The sequence below is a fragment of the Hevea brasiliensis genome, chromosome 18, assembly GCF_030052815.1.
Source record: "Hevea brasiliensis isolate MT/VB/25A 57/8 chromosome 18, ASM3005281v1, whole genome shotgun sequence".
NCBI classification, from domain to species: Eukaryota; Viridiplantae; Streptophyta; class Magnoliopsida; order Malpighiales; family Euphorbiaceae; genus Hevea; species Hevea brasiliensis.
In genome coordinates, this window is record NC_079510.1 from 46,002,813 (window position 1) to 46,023,502 (window position 20,690).

Sequence of the window (20,690 nt, forward strand, 5' to 3'; positions counted from 1 at the left end):
TGTGTCTAAGATAAGAGTTGCGGAAATGAAAATGTTAAGGTGAATGAGTGGTCATATTAGACTAGATAAAGTCTGTAATGAGAGTATTAGAAAAAAGGTAAGAGTGGTGCCAATTGAGGATAAGTAGAGAAAAGGGAGATTGAGGTAGTTTGATCATGTGAAGCGTAGACATACGAAGACTCCAGTTAGACAAGTAGAGCACATTAGGTTAGAGGATAGAAAGAAAAGAAGGGGTAGACCTAAACTGACTTGGAGGAAAGTAATATAAATGACCTAGAAGCATTACACATTTCTAAAGATTTAACCTAAAATCGTTTAGAATGAAAAAAGAGAATCCATATAGCCGATCCCAAATTCTTGAGATAAAGGCTTAGTTGAGTTGAGTTGAATTATGCACATTAACTTATTGTTTTTGTCAGTTGATGCTCCATTGACTTTAAGGTTGAGGATTTGATTGTTTAGTTTCAAGATTTGCTGGTTTGTTTTATTGACATTTTTAGCTTGTATATTTATGATTATACATGTTTTGGTAAGGATATGAAGAATTTTTGGTTATCCATGATGATAAGAAAAATTCCCATCCACACAAAAGTAATTGAAGCCATGTATCCTTACAGGTAACGTATTATAATTAATAACCAGCATCTACATCAAGATTGAATAAATTAAAAAATTTGAAAAAGAAAGAGAAAAATCTTAAACTATAACAATAATAACGATGAAGGTCAAATGAACTTTCTCATCATATGCTAATCTCTCCACATTCAACAAATCTCTAGCAGGAGGCAGGTGATTGTGAGAAGGATGTTAAGCTGCAAAAGTGAAAGGAAACTTATCATTAATTAACTAATTAATGCTTGCGTATACAAATTGGAAAAGAAAGGAGGGGAAGAATCGAACTTACTCTTGAATATCTTTCCAGAAGGAATCATCATCTATTAGCTTATCCCAAGAATCAACGACATCGTTTAATGGGTTAGCATTGCTTTCCATTTGATTGACCATGGAAGTCCCAGTAGAGGATGAGTTTGAGGCTGGAACCAACTGATGACGAAGTGGGTTTCCGGTCTGAATATCACAGCAACTGTTCATAATCAAGTTGTTATTCTCCATGTTAAGGCCCAGTAATTCACCTTCAAGGGATGCCCATAGATTGGCATTATCTATGACTCCAATGGTTGGTGCTTGAGAGGGAAGATCCTCGGATCGTGCAAATGGTTCGTTGGTGTACAAGGAGGTTGTAGCAGTCTTATTGAGTAGTTGTTCAAGTGGGTAAAGATTTTGGGTTCCTGCTGAAACAGTAACACCAGGAAACGTGCTTGTATTCATAATCTGCTGTAATAGATTATGCAACAATCGAATGTTGGTTAGGTGAGTGGCGTCTGCCAGTTGTAACTTAACGATATTGTTCCAAGGACTTGTCAAATTGCCAAATAGTAAGGCAGAAAGATTCAAAAGATGATTGAGATCAGCTCTAGGCTTGTGTGTGTTAGGGTCAATTCCCATTTGGAGGAGCTTCTTCCTCATGTGGGTGTTCCAAAAGTTCTTGATCTCATTATCTGTCCGTCCTGGAAGATGTGTAGCTATCCTTGACCACCTGCCACACCAGAGCATGTTTAAAATTAAGAAAGAACAGTTGACACATTTTCAAGACTCATTCGTCTATGAAAAATCTTAATACGTACTTGTTTCCAAGAACTGAATGAAGATTAACTATGAGTCGTTCTTCCTCTTCAGAAAATTTTCCTCTCTTGATATCAGGCCTCAGATAATTTGTCCACCGTAGTCTGCAACTCTTTCCGCACCTGTTCAACCCTGCAAGCTTTGGCAGAGTCCTCCAACTTCCATGACCATTTCTGTTGATATAATCAACTAGTTTCTCATCCTCCTCGGGTGTCCATGGACCCTTCTTCAAGCTACTGTCAAAGCAACATGGAGACCTAACCATTATGTCTGTGCAGTGTGTACTATTCTATGCAGTGACCAATGCAGGACAGGTTTTGGATACCTTAGTTGAGAGCAATACAGTTGATTTTACTCTAGAAGACACAAGTACGATGGCTTTATAGATGCATGGTACAAGAAAATCAAGGGAGAAAACGTCATTTTCTTTTAAGATTTATTCTAATTAAACTTCCAAAATCGAGGCAACAATAGAGAAAGTCACCTAGCAGCCCATATTCAAAGCAAAGAGGAAGCGTATAAGCAACTGATTATGGCACTAAAAACAGGATTAGGTAGTGCAAGTGTGATAAAATAAGGTCGGTAAAAATGGATGAATGTTGAGAATTCATTTCTGGGTCAAAAAAGGCCTTCGTTTAATTCAGATTATTGCACAGTGCGAATGTATTACACTTGATCAATGAATGAATGACATGAAAAATACTTTATATTTGTTAATAGTATTGCTTCGAGTATAGCAAAGAATTTTTCCTTGCAATGTGTAATCTCATCCACCTGTTGGGTTGACCTTAAAATGGTTTGGTTTGCAGATGAGGCCAAGAATTAAAGGATGCAAATGTCAATGAAACACATCTAAGACCAGCAAATCAAATAATTACGATGTTAATAAAGACAAGATTAGCAAACCATTTGCATGTTAAATTTAGGCGACTTTGTTGTTTTGTAAAAAATAAATTATCTGTCAATAATATTTTTTTAAGAAAATAACTTTTTTTTTATTATTATTTTGTTGAACACTGAAATACTTTCTAATGTTTGAAGTACACATTAAAAATGTTAACTTTCTTTCTTTCAATTTATAATATTATATAATATTTGTGTTAGAATTATGATTCAAAATCCTAGTGAGATTTGAAGAGATTTTTTCCCAATTTGAGTTGAAGAAACATTCCTCAATTGGATGGAGGAATATTTCCTGTATTGAGTAAAACTTTTATTCCTAGGATTGAGGGAATTAACACTATAAATAGAACAATGGTGGAAAAGGTTATTTAGCTTTCAGCTCTTGGAGTAAAGCTGTTGCCCATTGTAGAGAGGGGCTTTACCAATTACTGAGGATTTGACTCTGCCCATTGATGAATGGCACTTACATGGAGAGAGATTTTCGCCTAACGTGGAGTAAAAACATAGAATTTAAGAGGAAGGGATTCTTGTCGATTGGTGAAAGGGCTCTTGCCCATTTAGTTGAAGGCACCCTTTGTGGTGTAGTGTTGTAATAGTAAATATATTGGGTGTGTCTAAAGGAGACTAAAAGGGACTAACTAATATATTTACTATGAGCAATTTGATGTTATATGGGTTCTCTTGGGTATTATTGGGTTGATGTGAATATATTTATGAGCTTGTTATGATGATTTATTTATTGATGATAGTAGAAGATAGCATGCCGGTGGATATAAATCTATGTTGAGATGATAAACCACGTAAATATTAGTGTATTGTATATTTGCTTTATTTTTTTGTAGTCTATATGCTTTCGCAGTGCACAATAATTTATTTTAATAATATTATAAAAAATACAAAAAATAAACAATAAAAAATATAAAAATAGTACATTTATTCACATTTTAATAAGTTTTAAGAAATTTAAAAAATAAATACCTTTTTCAGTTTCCTTTAAACATACTTAATTTTCTCTTAAACTAAAAAAATTATTAGTCAATTTTCCTGAATACCCTCAAAATTTAAAAAATAGAAAAGATATTTAAAAAAATTATATATTTTTCCTGAAATAAATAGATACTGATTAGTTTCAAGATATTCATTTTGCAAGTCAAGTTAATTAGTTTATAACAATTTGTGTTTAAAGTGTGATAGGAGGAATTGATGAACGGGACTCGAAATTGATATTTGCTGAATGAATAATATATTTTTAATCACTGAATTTAACTAGAAAAAGAATTTTAACCTTTGTACAGTTAATTACATTATAAACTCTAATATGCAATATATATATATATATATATATATAGTGTTCTTAAAAAACAAGTATCATTATTGAAAGTTTGTTGTGCGATATCTTGGCATTTTCCATATGAGGTATTGCAATATTGGAAAAAAAATTACCTACTCATCATTTAACTCTGAATTTTATTTATTTATTTATCGTTGAAGGTCAAATGAATTGTATAATTTTTTTTTCTAATTGGTAGTTATTTTTTGTAACTGCTCTTGGAAAGTGTCCAATGAATGGTTGATCACCCATTTTACCAAAACAATAATGGCGTACGCAAATACGTCTTGCATCACAATTCATAAGTTTGAATCTCCATTCAAATGACTTCAAAGATCTTACTCTGATATGGATGACCTCACAAGTGGAGGTTGCCTGTACCAGATGCAATCCTACCTTAAAAGTTAACTTAAGGATGAGATTTGAGCTTTCAAATTCTCTTATCGTTTGTGAAAAATATATGCGTGAAATTATTTAAGTTAATGGGTCTTAATAAAATTGATATAATTTTATCAAGGTGTGTGTCATGTTCTTGATTTATGTGTATGCACTGTCTATCTTTAAGAAAAAGAAATTTAATGTCAAGAAAAGTGAGTCAATGTGTGTGAGTGTGATTCAACTCGCATAAGTTTCCTGATGAGATTGAGTATTTGGGCTCCTACATCGATTATGAAATGCGCGTATGTGGGTTATATGGGTTAGTGGGCCTTGATAAAATTGACATAGTTTTGTTAAGGTGCATGTCTTGCCCATAATCCGTGTATTTGCATTGTCTACCTTTGAAGAAAAAAAAAATTATCTAAATCTTACATTTAGCATAAAACTCTCATCTAAATCAATGTGAGACAACAAGTTTAATATTTCTAAAGAAAGAATTCAAGAACAATGAAAATAACCTTATTTGTTATGGAAGCTTTTAATATAGAATTTTAAATTGGAGTTAGAGGATGTTTGCTATTGTTGTTGCTAATAGTAATTTTTAAACAAAATTGTTATTATAAAGGATTCCCCTTAGTAATAAACAATAGAATTTTACCATTTTAAAGAAAATTTACACATATTAATTAGAAGAGGAAAATAACATTGTTCTAGCACATGGTTTGAGATAGTAATTTTGTACTAAATTTTGTGCTAATCAGTAATTTTATATATCTGATTTATAACATCTTCATAAATATCTGATGCATGCTAAAACAACTTTATAAGCTCTTTGAATAAACTTTAAATTCTTCATTTTATTTCTTTTTTAACTTTTAAAATTTTAAATTTTATTTTCGACTAAGTATATATTTGACTCTTAAAATTTAATTTAATATTTAGCTCGCTATAATCAGAAAGGGTTTTGTTTGTCAAAGAGAACAGACGAATTATATTTCCTCCTCCTTTTTATAGACGATGGTTGGATAAACCCTAAAAGATAAGCAAAGTGAAAAAAAATTCAAAGGAATAACGATGAACCCATTGACCATTTACCGCACAAAGTTTCTGACGGTAGTTTATCAAACTTTCTCTCCTTCAATTTTTTTTTTATATAAATAATTGACTAAATTTTTTTAAGAAATTATTAAAATTAAATAAGCCATTTCAAATTATTTTAATTTTGAATTAAATAATTTTTATTTTATCTAATTTCATATGACTGAAAAGTAAAATTTAAACTTAATAATTATAAGAGTTGTTGTTTGTTAATTAAGTTATGATGACTTGTGTGTCCCCATTTAACCACCTAATAATCACTTGTTTAATATTTAATTATTTGCCCACTGCTACGCTGACTTAATTCATACAATTATTGGCTCAAACATGCCAGTCTAAGGCCCATAGGATGTCAAGACAATGTTTCCCGATGGCTTCAATATTATCCACACTCACAAGCTGATAATTTTTATTTTTATTTTTAATTTTCATTTAATTTCAATTTATATTTAAATTTAAAATAAAATTTTGAGAATATCTTGTGGATAGATTCCATTTTAGATGTTGCTAGAAATTTTGTTAATCCAAATGATCATCACGACATTTCTTGGGCCAATATAGGCATATGATTTAAGCCCAGCATATAGGCTTACAACCTTAGAAAGTTCCATTTTTGCTACTGTTTATCTTCTACAGTATTCAATTCTCATTCTTTAGTGGGAAATTGAATGGCAAGTCGTGTATTCATTTCATGAGAATAGAAGATGGGAGCAAACATCTGAATATTCACCATTTGAATAGGTCTCATCAAAACATTTCCCTGTGATGGACCTAAAATGCTAGATTTCTTCAATAATGGATGATTGCTGAGTAATTAATAGGAAAGAAAGCTCTTTTTTTTTTTGAAATTAATTGGAAAAAAGTCACTTTTATTACAAAACAATTTTTTTTCTATATCAAAATTCAAAAGCCAACTAAAAGGGGAAAAAAAAAGAGTGTCTTGCACCATTATCAACTGATTGTAATCTAGTTTTCATATAAATAGTCAAGATGTACTAAGGAAGAGTAAAGTTGTTAACCAATAAAGTCCAGTCACAGCCTTCTCTCAATTTCTTCCTCTCCAATTTCTTAGAGTATTTCTTCTGAACATTTGGTTCACATCATGATCTGGTTTTTAAGACTTGGCCAAATCAACTTTTTTTTTTTATTGTTTTTTTTTTCCTCATTTCAGGAACCATTTCAACAGAGATTGGCAAATTCATTCCCCAGCTAGTAAATATGAGACAGAAGCAAACCATCTAGAAATTAAAAGATCATCACAAGCTTTGTATCTAATACAAGAGGAAGATAGGTTTCAGGATCTGGGCGACAGTACCATTTCTCTTCTGTCAAGTTGAAAGTACACAATCGCTTTTTTCTATCTCAGTGGTTGATGGATATAGATGCTAACTATGTATAAGCTTATTCCTATGTATGAAATTTATTCTTTTTTCTTTCTTTGGACTATAACCATTAAAGCCTAGGGAACCAAGACCATGTTTACAAGTGAAATTGATCATTGCCAATTCACCAATGTTACTCCCGCCGTCAAAGCGTTCAAGACTCCATTTTACTGATTACAATAATCCACGTCTTCATTGGACGAGAAGATAATCCACGTCATCTCCAGAAGTAGGGGTCAAGTTGCTTCGATACACATTTTTGTGAACCTGGGCATGAGTCTCTGCCTCATGCTGAAACATCTTCACTAGTTCTTGCAATTCCAACTTTCTTACTTCAACCTTCTCTTCAGTGATGGGTTGCTTCAAACCAAGGTAAAGCAACCCAACTGCAATTAGCACCACACCTATGAACACCAGGAGAGCTGCAAACAGACCAAATGCATATGGTGTATTGTTCGCTCCAGGGATCCCATCCACATTGATTCCAAACAACCCAGTAATGATTGAAAGAACAAGGCCGCAGCCTCCAAAAACAGCCAAATTATGGGTTACACGTAGGCTTCTATCCTGAAATCATCAAAGATGTAAAGAACTTATCAAAACAATCTAGGAAGGGTATGTCCACATTGGCTTAGAAATTGAAGATACCCTTGTCTATCCATTTCTTTTTCTCCTGTACAAACCTGCAACCATGCCCGAACCGTGCTTTGCATGACATCTTGAATGGTAAACAAGCGACCACGAACTGCTTCTTGCTCCTCCATCATTTCTCTAGTGCTCTTCCTTATTTCCTCTAAAAATGCTCTTGTTGCATTTCCTCTCAACTGATGAAGCAGCTCAAAAACAATCTCCTCTCTTGCATGGAGTGACCATTTCACTCTAATAACCTGCAATGCAACATGCCCCAGGCTTTGGTGATCCTGTGGATAAGACACATATACATAATGCTAGCTTAAGAAACCATTTAATTTTTCTGGACTACCAAGCCTTCTATTCTAACAAACAGAAATTTAAATTTGGCATATCCCACTGGAAAGGGAAGACAACTTCACTTTTTGTGTTATCAATTCATTAAGCATATATTACTTCTTTGTTAAAATTTCAAAGATTGTATACAAATTTCTTTATTTTATGTATATTATTTATGTTTAAAAACATTTTGTGTGTGTGTGTGTGTGTGTGTGTTGGGGGGGGGGGGGGGGGGTTGTTGGTGTGGGCGGCGCCAGCGGCAGTGGACAATCAACATCATAACTAGATATAACCACTTTCAACTGAAATGGGGAAAAAACAGTAGTGGAAAATGAGTTGAGGGTCAATTCTAAGCTTAAGAGAAGTAGAGAACTACGTGACTTTCACAGGCTTAATTTCCAGATGATCTCATTCAAGCTGTTAAACTGACAGCAGTTCTTCCAAACAAAAGCAGGCTTCAATAAACAGAGATGAACGACAAACCTGTCTTGATAACCTTCTGATTTCTTGGTTCAAAATAATACTGAAGAGATTCATATCTTCATGGTTTCTCCTGTTCAATGATTTATTCATAACTAAATTGTAGGTGAATGAAAGTAATAAATTTGTTTTAGACAAATGCATGTATCTTTAACAGAACCTGTTCATAAATTTCAATTCGATCTCATCTGCTGCCCCAAATATGGACTTGCGAAATAACCTAAATACATCAAACAATAAAAGCAAAACCTTTAGTTAGAAAAGAAGGGGACCACTTTTGGAGCCATAGGACAAGCATAATGTGTATAAAAAAATTATGATAGCATGTCTAGTTACATGTATACTCAAAGCTTATAATTTTTCTGGCTGTAACCAATGCTTCCTACTACATAAACATTTTAATGGCTGCACCAATAAAAAATAAAAGCAAATTGACTTAACAAATATCCCTGTAAAAAATAAACCAGAATAAAATAGAATAAGCAGCGGACAACTGTAGTATCAAAATTCGGTTAAATTTCTCTATTGAAATTCCAATTAACGGTTGCTAATATTTGAGTATCCTTTCAAGCTAGCTTTGAATGTCCTAAAGATGATGCCTCAGGCAGAAAAAGTATGTATTACAATTATATAGAGAGATGTAGATTAATAACTGTTAGTCACTAGAAAAAATTATTAAGGAACTCCGAATATGCATTTTCAATCATATAACAGAGTGTTAAGAGTAAGGAATAGAGCAATTAGGGGGCTAGTCTGGCAGTTAAATAGGGAGATTCTATTGTATTAGTTTATTGAAATTACTCTCCGGTCAGTTGTAACTGTAGAGAGCATTATAGGATCTAAAGAAATATAAATAGGAGCTTACTTGTAAAAAGGAGACTATCCAAGATAATTAATCATCAAAGATATCTCTCTCATCTCTGAAATATTCTCTTTCTCTTCTCATCCAATCTATTTCTCATCTCATCTACTCTCTCTTCTCTTTTCTCATCTACTTCTATTCTTTTCTCATCTATTTCTATCTCTCTCTCCCTATTCCTCTGTTTTAGCAAGTGTGCAGGCTGACATGCAACAAAATGGTATCAGAGCTTGGTTCTGAGGTGGGATTGCTTCCAAACTTTCTTATTGAAGTTGCAATTATATGCAGATAAATGGGAGTCTTCTCAATTCCAGAGACCTGTTTCTTGAAATTCCTGAAATTCTCCTTTCTTCTATTTTCTCTTTCCTTTCCTCTATTCAGTTTTCTTTTCTGTTCTTCTTCCTTTTCCCTTAATTTCTCTTTCTCGTATATTCTTCGTTTCTTGCGACTATATCTTCAGAATCTTTCTCTGCAATCACTTCTAAATTCTCCTATTCCCAATTTTCCAATTCTTGAGCTCTGTTAGGGGTTTTCTCTATTCTTTCTTGAAATTCTTGAAATCTTTATTTCTGCCTCAACTTTTCTTCCCTTGTCCCTATAAATTTTCTTCTCTAAGAAGCAAAATTCTCCAACATCCTACTCAGCCTTCTACAAGAGGATCATGGAAGACTAATCTTGGGAACAAAAGTTACTTAATAGGATTATGGAAATTGTCAACAGAGGATTAAAAAGGCAAGAAAAATTGCTGTTACAAAAATTAGAGAAATATGCGAAGTCATTTCAAAAGAGAATGGACAAATTGGTTGAAGCAATTCAAGTGGCAAAGGGGAATGTTGCAGTCTTTAATAATGAGGATCCCATTCTTGAAAAGTCAAGTGAAGAACAGGATGTCCTTGATGAAAATTCCAATAAGGAAGACGTGCACTGATGCGGAGGAGAAGCAAGATTTTGTTTCTAAATTGTCTAGTGAAAGAGAGGAATATGAGAAGGACAAAGATGAAGATATTGATGATAGGAAACTAGAGTTTGCTATGGGGAATGCAGAAGTTAAACCTGAAATTCTTGCTGCAAAAACTTTTGGGGATATTCTTGAAAACAGGAAAGATAAAGGAGCTACAAAAAATGTGGATACTATAAGCAAGTGGCAGAATTTTAGGAGCCAAGATGGTGAATTCAGCTGTTGTGATCCTTTAAGTCTCATAGAAGATGAATGGGAAAAATCAAGAAGGGATAGGAAAAAAGTTAAGCCATCAAATAGTATTATAATCTTGAAGGAATAAGCATGAGAAATTTGGAGAAGAAAAAGAAAAAAAAAATGAATTCTTTGTTAATTAATGGTTCATACTATCACCTGCAACTTTTAGCCAATTCTATGGGACATTTCAACTACAGCATATGATGGAAGTTAATATTTGGTATTCCAAAATTCAGGGAATTGACTGGCCAACAGAAGATGTTATTTGAGATTCTCACATTATGTCTGCTGACAAGAAGGCAGCACCTGAAATTTATTTCATTTTCAGCATTTTCTTCATTCTTGAGGACAAAAATGATTTCAAGGAATGGGGAATGTTATGAGTAAGCAATTAAGGGGGTTGGTCCAGCAGTTAAATAGGGAGATTCTATTGTAATAGTCTATTGTAATTACCCTCCAGTCAGTTGTAACTGTAGAGAACAGCTATAGGATCTAAAGAAGTATAAATAGGAGCTTGCTTGTAAAGAGGAGACTATCCAAGATCATTAATAATCAAAGATATCTCTCTCATCTCAGAAATATTCTCTTTCTGTTCTCATCCAATCTATTTCTATTCTCATCTACTCTCTCTTCTCTTTACTCATCCATTTCTATTCTTTTCTCATCTATTTCTATTTCTTTCTCTCCCTATTCCTCTGTTTTAGTAAGTGTGCAGGCTGATATGTAACACAAAGATAAGGTAATCTTTTATGAAAAACAAAGAAACCAGGTGAGCCACAAAAGGATAGAGACATTGTACAGATGTGGGACAACTGCTGCCAGTAAATGCGTCACAATGCACCATACAGAAACAGGGGAACAATAATGCGTGCACATATTTATGTCAAGTAAATTCAGGGAAAAGATTAAAAGACACCAGGAATATGTAACTGAGTTAAATTACAAACTTCCATTGTTTCAGTTACCTATCATCCCACCGAGTAAGGCGGCATGCTAGTAGTGCTATGATTTCATGCACTGTTCTTGGAGAATTATAACCTCCAGCAGAAAGATTCTCCTAAAGAAAGTAGAGAACAAAAGGAAGGTATGAATGATCAAGTGACTATAATTCAAATTGCATCATAACTATTCCAGCACTCTACTCGAGTGAAAATATCATGTTAAGCACAACCAACCTGAACTTCAGTGATGCCCAAAACATTTACTTTTGACACATGCCCTTTTATGTGCAATGCAGTGATTAGAAAATTTTGTGCTTGCCAAGAGCGCATCACAATAGGAATGTCATCCTCTTCAACAAATGGATCACCAACTGATTGCCCCAAGAGTTCAAACAGCAGCCCTCCAGCAACCCTTACTGGGACCTTGATAGAAACATAAATCATAAAAAATAATCCAACAGAACACCAAGAAGAAGAAGAAGAAGAAGAAAGAAGTTCATTGTCTCATTCCAAATTTGGGTGGAAAGGAAAGATAGCAAATCCTTCAACTGCACAACAATCTGCCTGACAACATGTTTAAACTAAAATGTAAACCCAGGATGCATGCTTAAATTTTATATAATTAATTTTTTTCATAATTAATGCTTGGACCTAGGCCAAGTATCCGTCATTCCAACTTTATATGATATCTCATATAAGGGTTATAGTAAACCTCAATTCACTTAACCAATAATGAACACAGTAAATTTAAATTAGATGGATTAAACTCTACGTAATAGGGCAAGCCTTGGTGCAACGGTAAGGTTAGTCCTTATTGATCAGAAGGTTGGAGTTTGAGTCATGGAGACAATCTCTCTGAGGAAAAAAAAAAAAAAAAGTAAAAGGAAGGCAGTGTACGATAGGCAACCCCTACAACTCATGCACTGCAGAAGTGAAAAAATTGTCCAGGTAAGTACAAACTCACAACTGCAGGTCACAGTAGCATGTCTGTGGTTCAATCTCTTCCTCGCATGAATGTAAGAGATGAAATAGAAATTGTGCATCCACGTGTCTAAAATAAGCAAATAACACTGTTATTATTTGTGACTTGAATTTTGGATATATTTTTTCATGGACCCGAATTGTGACCAAACCCAAAAGTTTCGCGTTGCAACCCGATTGGGATAAAAAATAAGATCTGTAGTATGAACCAGTATAAATATTGTAAAATTCTACCCTTTGCGGTAGAGTTGTGAGATATTCGAAAAATATACTGGGGTTAGGGTTTGAGAGTTCTGATTGATTGTATCTTGCTCTTTTCATCATAGTGGAACTTTTTTCTCTTGTCTTGCTCGTGGACGTAGACTTTACGGTTGAACCACGTTAAATCCTGTATTATTCTTCTTCCCTTTTCAATACCGTATGATTGTGCGATTTGTGTGTGTACCTTAGATTTGCGTGCTTATTATAACCATAGTTATTAAAGGCTCAAGGCGCACTAAGGCGCCAAGGAGTCTTAGAGCCTAGGCGCAAAGTACAGGCGCGCACCTGAGCGAGGTGAGGCATAAAAGTAAATAATTTAAAAAATCTATAAAAGTCAAACAAATGTGATGCTTTTCTTTTTTTTTCTTTAGCATATATCTTGAATTGGGTTTGCTGGTTTGAGTTTAAGCGGCAGTCCTTTTTGCTAATAAAAGTGCTCACTAAAGATGGAAATAAAGAAAGCATGCTCTTTCTAGAATCTTGTGCTTGGAACAAAGGCGCACGCCTAGGCGCATAAGGCGTTACGGTTTGAGCCTGGTGAGCCTTGAACCTGAGGCGTGCCTGAAGTGCACCTTTAATAACTATGGTTATAACAAACTGATATCAGAGTTTTGTGCGCAAAACCTAGGGTTTACAGATGGCGTCGTCTTCAACGAAGTATGAGATGTAGAAGTTTGATGGTAGATCAAGTTTTAGTCTGTGGAAGATTAAAATTGAATCTTCCTTGATCCTACAAGGTCTATGGAAGGCAATCGAGGATAACTTTCCAGAAGGTATGAAAGAGGCGGAGAAAGTTGATCTAAAGGAGAGAGCCTTGAGTGCGATTTTCATTAGCGTAACTGATAATGTCCTACGCAAGATTGCTGGTGAAAGCTCAGCATCTATGACATGAAAGAAATTAGAGGAGTTATACTCTGCCAAATCGCTGACCAACCGCCTTTATCTGAAGAAAAGACTTTACAATATGAGAATGAGCGAAGGTACGCCAATTAAAGAACATCTGGATGAATTCAATTCAATCATTATAGATCTGAAGAATATTGATATTGAGATTGATAGTGAGAATCAGGCCCTTATTGTGTTATGTTCTTTGCCACCCTCCTATGAAACTTTTGTTGATACTCTGTTGTATGAGAAAAACAGTATTTAACTAGACGATGTTAGTAATTCTCTGAAATCAAAGGAGTTGAAAAAGAAATTTCCAGATAATAGAGAAAGATTTGAGGGGGAAGGTTTGGTGAGCAGGGAAAGAACACATTCAAGAGAGGGTTCTTCCAGCAGGAAGAAATCTAAGGTCAGATCTAAGTCAAGAATTAAAAAAGCCAACTGTTTTGAGTGCGAAAAGCAAGGTCACTACAAGAGAGACTATCCCAAGTTGAAAAATAAAAAGGGAAAGCAACTAAAAAGTTTTGCGAATGTGGTTGATAATTTTATTGATTCTGATGATGATGACAGTGCTGGAGAAATTTTATCCGTGAGTTCAGATCAAGGACAAAATTCCTGGATTCTTGATACTGGTGCTACTTATAACACGTGTCCACACAGAAACTGGTTTGTCACTTACAAACAGATGAGTGACAAGGTGTTTATGGGCAATGATCGTGCATTACCTGTTGAAGGAATGGTAACATCAGATTGAAGATGTTTGATGGCGTTGTCAGAACTATAGAGTGTTGGCATGTTCCAGGCCTAAAGAGGAACCTGATTTCTCTTGAGACACTTGACACTCATGGATTCAGATACCATGCAGAGAATAGAGTTCTCAAAGTGTGCAAGGGCTCTATGGTACTTATGAAGAGCAGTTTGATTTCAGGATTATATTTTCTTCAGGGCAGTACAGTTTCAGGGGAAGGTGCAATAGCATCCGGAAGCAATAATCAGAATCAGACTCAATTGTGGCATATGCGTTTTGGTCATATGAGTGAAAAAGAATTATTTGTGTTAAGCAAGCGGGATTTGTTGGACGGGCAGAAAACAGAATCTATGGACTTTTATGAACACTATATGTCTGGCAAACAGATCAGGGTAAAGTTCGACAAAAAGACAGTACGCAAGACCAGAGGAACAGTGTATTATATCCACTCAGATCTATGGGGTCCTAACAAAATCCTTTCCAAGAGCAGTGCCAGGTACTTCATGACTTTGATTGATGAGTACTCTCGGATGGTGTGAGTGTATTTTTTGAAAATAAAAGATGAGGCATTTTCAACCTTTGTAAAGTAGAAGACGATGATTGAAAAGCAAACAGAAAAGAAGGTCAAGCGTCTTAGAACTGATAACGGGTTGGAATTTTGCAATCGTAAGTTCGATGCATTCTGCAGCAATGAAGGTATAATGAGACATCGCACTTGTACAAGGATACTACAACAGAATGGTATTGCAGAACGCATAAATAGAACGCTTTGTGACAAAGCATGAAGCATACTCTCACATTCAGGATTGAGAAAGGATTTCTGGGCTGAAGCAATTAATACAACCTGTTTCTTGGTTAATAGATCTTCATCTACAGCTATTGAGTGCAAAACTCCTTTTGAGATCTGGTCTAGTTCATCCACTGATTACTCTCAGTTGAGAGTATATGGTTGCCTTGCTTATGCTCATGTGAGAGATGGTAAGCTTGAGCCGAGGGCAAGAAAATGCATATTTCTAGGGTATGCATCTGGAGTGAAAGGCTACAGGTTGTGGTGCAATGATCCAAAGTCTCTAGGATTAATCATCAACAGGGATGTGACATTTAATGAGTCTGCATCATTGGATAGTCAGAGGAAGAAGTCAATAGCAGAATCAGATCACGGTGTCAGAGAACAAGTGGAGCTTGATATTGATACTTCAGCAGTTCAATCCAGTAATTCAAAGGATGAGGTGTAAGATCCTGATCAACAAGAGGATGCACCTGAGCAACAGCAACTGGAACCATATAGCATTGCAACTGGTAAAGAGAGAAGACAAATTAGACCACCGCAGAGATATGCATATGCAGATCTAGTTGTGTTTGCCTTGTCAGTTGCTGAGACAGTTGATGTGCATGAACCCAGCAATTATAGAGAAGCTATTTCTTGTTCAGATGCAGATCAGTGGGTTGGTGCTATGAGTGAAGAAATTGAATCTCTTCACAAGAATCAAACTTGGGAGCTTGTAACATTGCCTAAGGGACAAAAAGTGGTAGGTTGCAAATGGGTGTTCAAGAAAAAGGAAAGCACTCTAGGAGTTGAAGCACCTCGATATAAGGCACGGTTGGTAGAAAAAGGCTTTACTCAAAGGGAGGGGATTGACTTTAATGAAGTATTTTCTCCAATTGTGAAGTACAATTCTATCAGAGTTTTACTTGCTATGGTTGCTCTTCATGATCTAGAGCTTGAGCAATTAGATGTGAAGACAGCATTTTTTTATGGTGAGTTGGAGGAGCAAATTTATATGAGTAAGCCTGAGGGATTTGTCATTCTAGGTATGGAAAACCGTGTTTGCTTACTTAAGAAATCTTTATATGGTCTGAAACAGCCTCCTAGGCAGTGGTACAAAAGATTTGATACATTCATGATTTGTAATGGCTTTAATCGTAGTTCATATGACAGTTATGTACATCATAAGAGGCTTTCAGATAATTCCTTTGTTTATTTGTTATTGTATGTGGATGACATGCTTATTACTGCTAAAAGCACGTAACAAATTAACATTCTGAAAAAGCAGTTGAGTGAAGAGTTTGAGATGAAAGATTTGAGTGCTGCAAAGAAGATATTAGGAATGGAAATTACTAAAGATAGAAGTGTTGGGAAACTTTTCTTGTCTCAACAGGCCTATATTGATAAAGTGCTTAAGCGTTTCAATATGAATAATGCTAAGCCTGTGACTGTTCCGTTTGCTGCCCATTTCAAGTTATCTGCAGATATGTCACCCAAAACAGATGAGGAGATGGAACGCATGTCCAGTGTTCCCTATTCGAGTGCTGTTGGTAGCATCATGTATGCTATGGTATGCACCCGACCTGACATTTTACATGCAATTAGTGTTGTGAGTAGATACATTACCTATCCTGGGAAAGAGCATTGGCAGGCAGTGAAATGAATTTTGAGGTATTTGAAGGGTACTACAGATGTTGGTCTGACATTTGATAGGGCCAAAACGAGTGATTCAGTTGTTGGCTATGTGGATTCAGATTTTGCAAGAGACTTAGACAAGAGGAGATCTTTGACAGCTTATTTGTTTACTCTTTTTGGAAGTGATATCAGTTGAAAGGCAACATTGCAAGCTACAGTTATTTTGTCTACCACAGAGGCTGAATATGTGGCCTTCGCAGAGGCAGTAAAAGAAGTTTTATGGTTACAAGGTTTGCTGATTTTGGGTTGATATAGAACAAGGCAACAGTGTTTTGTGACAGCCAGAGTGCAATACATCTCACAAAGAATTAGATGTACCATGAGCGAACTAAACACATTAATGTCAGATATCACTTTATTTGGGACATTGTATCCCAGGGGACTGTAGTTGTGCAGAAAGTCTCTACACATGATAATCCAGCAGATATGATGACCAAGGGAGTCCCAGTCAGCAAGTTTAGGCATTGCCTAGACTTGGTTGGTGTTTGCAATGCTCAGTAATGCCCTTGCGAGGGCATATGGCAAGACAAAGTATTTTTATGGTTATTTTGTTGATGATAAAGGGAATTCAAGCCAAAGGGAAGAATTGTTATTTTTTTTAGCTTGAATTTTGAATATATTTTTTAATGGACCCGAATTATGACCCAAACCCGAAAGTTTCGCGCTGCGACCCTATTGGGATAAAAAGTGAGATCTGTGGTATGAACCGGTATAAATATTGTAATATTATACCATTTACGGTAAAGTTATTTGATATTCGGGAAACACACTGGGGGTAGGGTTTGAAAGTTCTGATTGATTGTATCTTACTCTTTTCACCATAGTAAAACTTTTTTCTCTTGTCTTGCTCGTAGATGTAAACCTTACGGTTGAACCATGTTAAATCCTGTGTTATTCTTCTTCTCTTTTCAATACTGTGTGATTGTGCAATTTGTGTGTGTAACTTAGATTTGCGTGCTTGTTATAACAAACACAATTTTTTACTTTATTAAGTGGTTCCCAACATTTTGTGTCATTCTGGATGTGGGCATGGAGCACTGCTCCCCATCCATTTAATGAGTAATGTAGTTGATATTCTAAAAATCTATCTGTTCTTAGCATCCTTATTTGTTGCGGAGTATAAATGCAATCTACTATGCATCACATTTATAAGTATAGATTTGACCTTAGTGACCTTCATTTTTATTTTTTTTTTTTCCCAGTGAAAGTTCTATCCGTGCAGGCTCACAAAGTTACATTATCAATCGTGATTAGTCAAACAAGATTGCCTTATATGCAAAGTATAAATGGTGTAATAGATAAAATAAAAGGAAAAATTAGGACGGACAATATTTTATTGAAGAACAAAGTTTTTAAGAACAAAGTGTGGATGGGGGAATAGTGTGTCTAGAGAGAGAGAGAGAGAGAGAGAGAGAGAGAGAGAGAGAGAGAGAGAATAATGAATAATGAGGAGGTACTTCTCCCAGAAATTCTATAAAAAATACTGATATAATGATTAAAAAAAAAACACTTTCAATGAGGTCTCAACAGTTTACACAATTATTCCAGCCTCTGATTCAGCTCTCAAAAGTAATGAAATTGAGAACTTTACCACTTGGCTGAAGATCCACAGAATAGTCTAGCATGACATTGACTTACACTTCGAATAAAATCATTCAGTCAAAATAAACAACCGACCTACCTCATAAAAAAGGTGTTTCATCCGTTCGCTTATCAATCGACTTTCATCTCTCAAAGCTAAACTAATTGCAGGATGTAACCACTGAGCATTGCTGAGCCAGGCCTGGATAGAGGGATGACCTGCAGCAACATGGCACCACCATATGGGCCCTGCGGGGCGCTCCCAGTAGGGAGCTGCTAATTCTGCAACAGTAAGACCATCTTCTTCATCCATCAACTCCAGTTGCTGCGTAGCCCAGTTTGCATCAGTTTGCACCATTTTAACAAGTTCTGAGATTCTAGCCCAACCAATGGGTACCCAACGAGTATCCCCAGATCTTTCCACAGCATGATATTGTCCTGATTGATCGATCAGGCTGTCTTTATATTCACTTAAAGGAGCACTCTGATTACCCCTAGACTCACAAATGGACGAGGATTCCAACAGTTTGTTCCGATCCAGTCTTGGGGAAGAAGACTCTTTTATTCCATTTGCATGCACGCTGTCTATTTGTTTGCTTATGGTAGACTTAGAATTTATTGATCTCCTACCATGTCCTCGGACAAATTCAAAGGCACAAATAAGCCCATCTGTCCAAAGCTCATTCCCAGTTATAATATCTCTACTACTAGCATAACTTCTGTGGATGTCTGATTTCTTCATGTTATTGTTCTGTGATATGGAGTGGTCTTCACCCGTTAGACTCACATTGTGTTCCATCTATGCACATTCCCTAGCCTCAAGCTTCACAGGATAATGAATGACAAATTCCAATATGTTCTTTCTTTTGGTGAAGGCAGATATCATCAAATCCAAAAGGAGGCATCTATTTTGCTATGTAAGCAAGATTGAGAGAAGATGGATAAACTAAATAACTAATGCATCTTGTCCATTGAGGCAAGCAACCAGTCGGTCTTCCCAAGCTCATGCTGTAATGGTTAAGAGGAGGAGGCAAAGAAAAATCAAAGACAATAACATAATTTTAGTCTTCTAATGACAAATTAGCGAAACCAAAATCATAAAAGAGAAAAAAGAAGTCCAAACGAAAACGAACAATCTTCCATTTGAAATTTACAATTCCCAACTCCTAAATAGTCGAAATTCAAAGACACATCAAAATTTCTTTCCAAAAGCTCCATCACTACACTAAATAGTAGTAAGAAATACACGTATTAGAGAAACTGAGCTGCAATCATGCACTCCAATCTAATAGCGAGCATGCGCAGCCAAAATATGAAATAAAATAAACCCAGAAGCAAATACGCCATGTATATGAAGAAGCATCAGAGAACAAATTCAAAAGAGAGATAACAATTTAATTCAAAAATAGACCAAACACAGAACATACCAATATTCCATCTAACCCTGACAATAGCTATTGCCATGGCCCATTGCTTTGAAGAAAGACAAAAGGCTAAAAATATTACCATTAGAAAACAAAGGTAATCAAAGGATTAAACCCGAAGATTCAGAAATGGTAAAGCTGCATAGATGAGAAGCAATGCAGCTTGAATTTCCTCTCACAGACTGAACAGGGGAAAGAGAGTAAAAGGGAAAGAACCAAAAGACGAGACGTTACAGAAGTGAAGACGAAGTAAAGTCGTTTTCCTGCTGCATAGCATCGAGATCGAGAAAGCATTCGGCTTTTAAAAAACACGCAACAATCATGCTGAGCAGATATATACGCAGACCCGCCCAGGCCACGATGCTGTCTGGACTCGGAACCCGCGGTTTTGATCCCTAGAGTAGGGAATCAACCTGAACGGCTGAACCGATCGCTGAGTTCCAATTTCAATGATTTCGGTTCAATTTTAATTCGGATTAGTGGCACTTCAGGGTTAGATTTCTATTCTAGTTGTAGGTCTGAATTTTTTTGCGAATTAGGACTGGTTGGCTCAAGAAGAGAAGGGAACGAGACTCCCCTTCCTCATTTACAATTTCGATTTGGGTGGGGACTGGGAAGTATTGATAGGTTCGAATCACGAATTTACTCCGGCTCCGGCCAATTCTGCATCTGATAGCGAAGCTAACTCAAACCGTGAGCGGATCTACATATATTTGCTAATTAAAAGAATCGATATAAAAGGAATGATGCGATCATCGATTCCATTACCATTTTTTTATGTTTTGGCTTCCAGAGCAGTATGAGAATTAGATGCCATTCTGTTTGAGTCAAGATTAGAATCAAATTGAGCAGCAACATGACCGTCGAAACAATACAAAGAAGAGAAACTAATTCCTCCAAATGGCATGGAGTTTAGCTTCACAGAAGACATCTGCTTGGATTACAAGGCTTCTCCTTAGATTACATGGTTCATGGAATACTGGTGGTGTTATTGTTATGGCCAATTGGCCATAGCAGCGAAATTTAAGGAAATACTAAACCAAAAATTCTTTTCAACTTAAAAACACAGGGTATAGGGATGATCAGCAAAAATCCATTGATGACTTGAGGCTACAAGCAGTAAAACCATCA

General features: G+C 35.6%; 2 protein-coding genes across 4 annotated transcripts; both read right to left on the reverse strand.

The window, feature by feature from the left end:
• Nucleotides 1-611: 611 nt before the first annotated feature.
• On the reverse strand, nt 612-2,063 carry LOC110668600 (transcription factor MYB41-like). The gene is made up of 3 exons (XM_058140786.1): nt 1,686-2,063; nt 905-1,597; nt 612-812 (listed from the first exon to the last, which is right to left on the reverse strand). The coding sequence occupies exons 1-3, from the start codon at nt 1,946-1,948 to the stop codon at nt 776-778; spliced, it is 993 nt and encodes a 330-aa protein (XP_057996769.1). The 5' UTR covers nt 1,949-2,063; the 3' UTR covers nt 612-775.
• A 4,548-nt stretch (nt 2,064-6,611) lies between these two features.
• LOC110668564 (uncharacterized) lies at nt 6,612-20,300 on the reverse strand. Of its 3 annotated transcripts, none has more exons than XM_021829880.2 (8): nt 19,563-20,300; nt 18,236-19,143; nt 11,453-11,641; nt 11,243-11,334; nt 8,384-8,443; nt 8,227-8,296; nt 7,423-7,661; nt 6,612-7,341 (listed from the first exon to the last, which is right to left on the reverse strand). In XM_021829880.2, the coding sequence occupies exons 2-8, from the start codon at nt 18,932-18,934 to the stop codon at nt 7,323-7,325; spliced, it is 1,368 nt and encodes a 455-aa protein (XP_021685572.2). In that variant the 5' UTR covers nt 18,935-19,143; nt 19,563-20,300; the 3' UTR covers nt 6,612-7,322. The 3 variants fall into 3 exon arrangements, with proteins under 3 accessions (XP_021685572.2, XP_021685569.2, XP_021685568.2); XM_021829877.2 differs by having other exon boundaries at nt 7,458-7,661; nt 19,642-20,296; XM_021829876.2 differs by having other exon boundaries at nt 7,458-7,661; nt 19,563-20,296.
• Nucleotides 20,301-20,690: the final 390 nt, after the last annotated feature.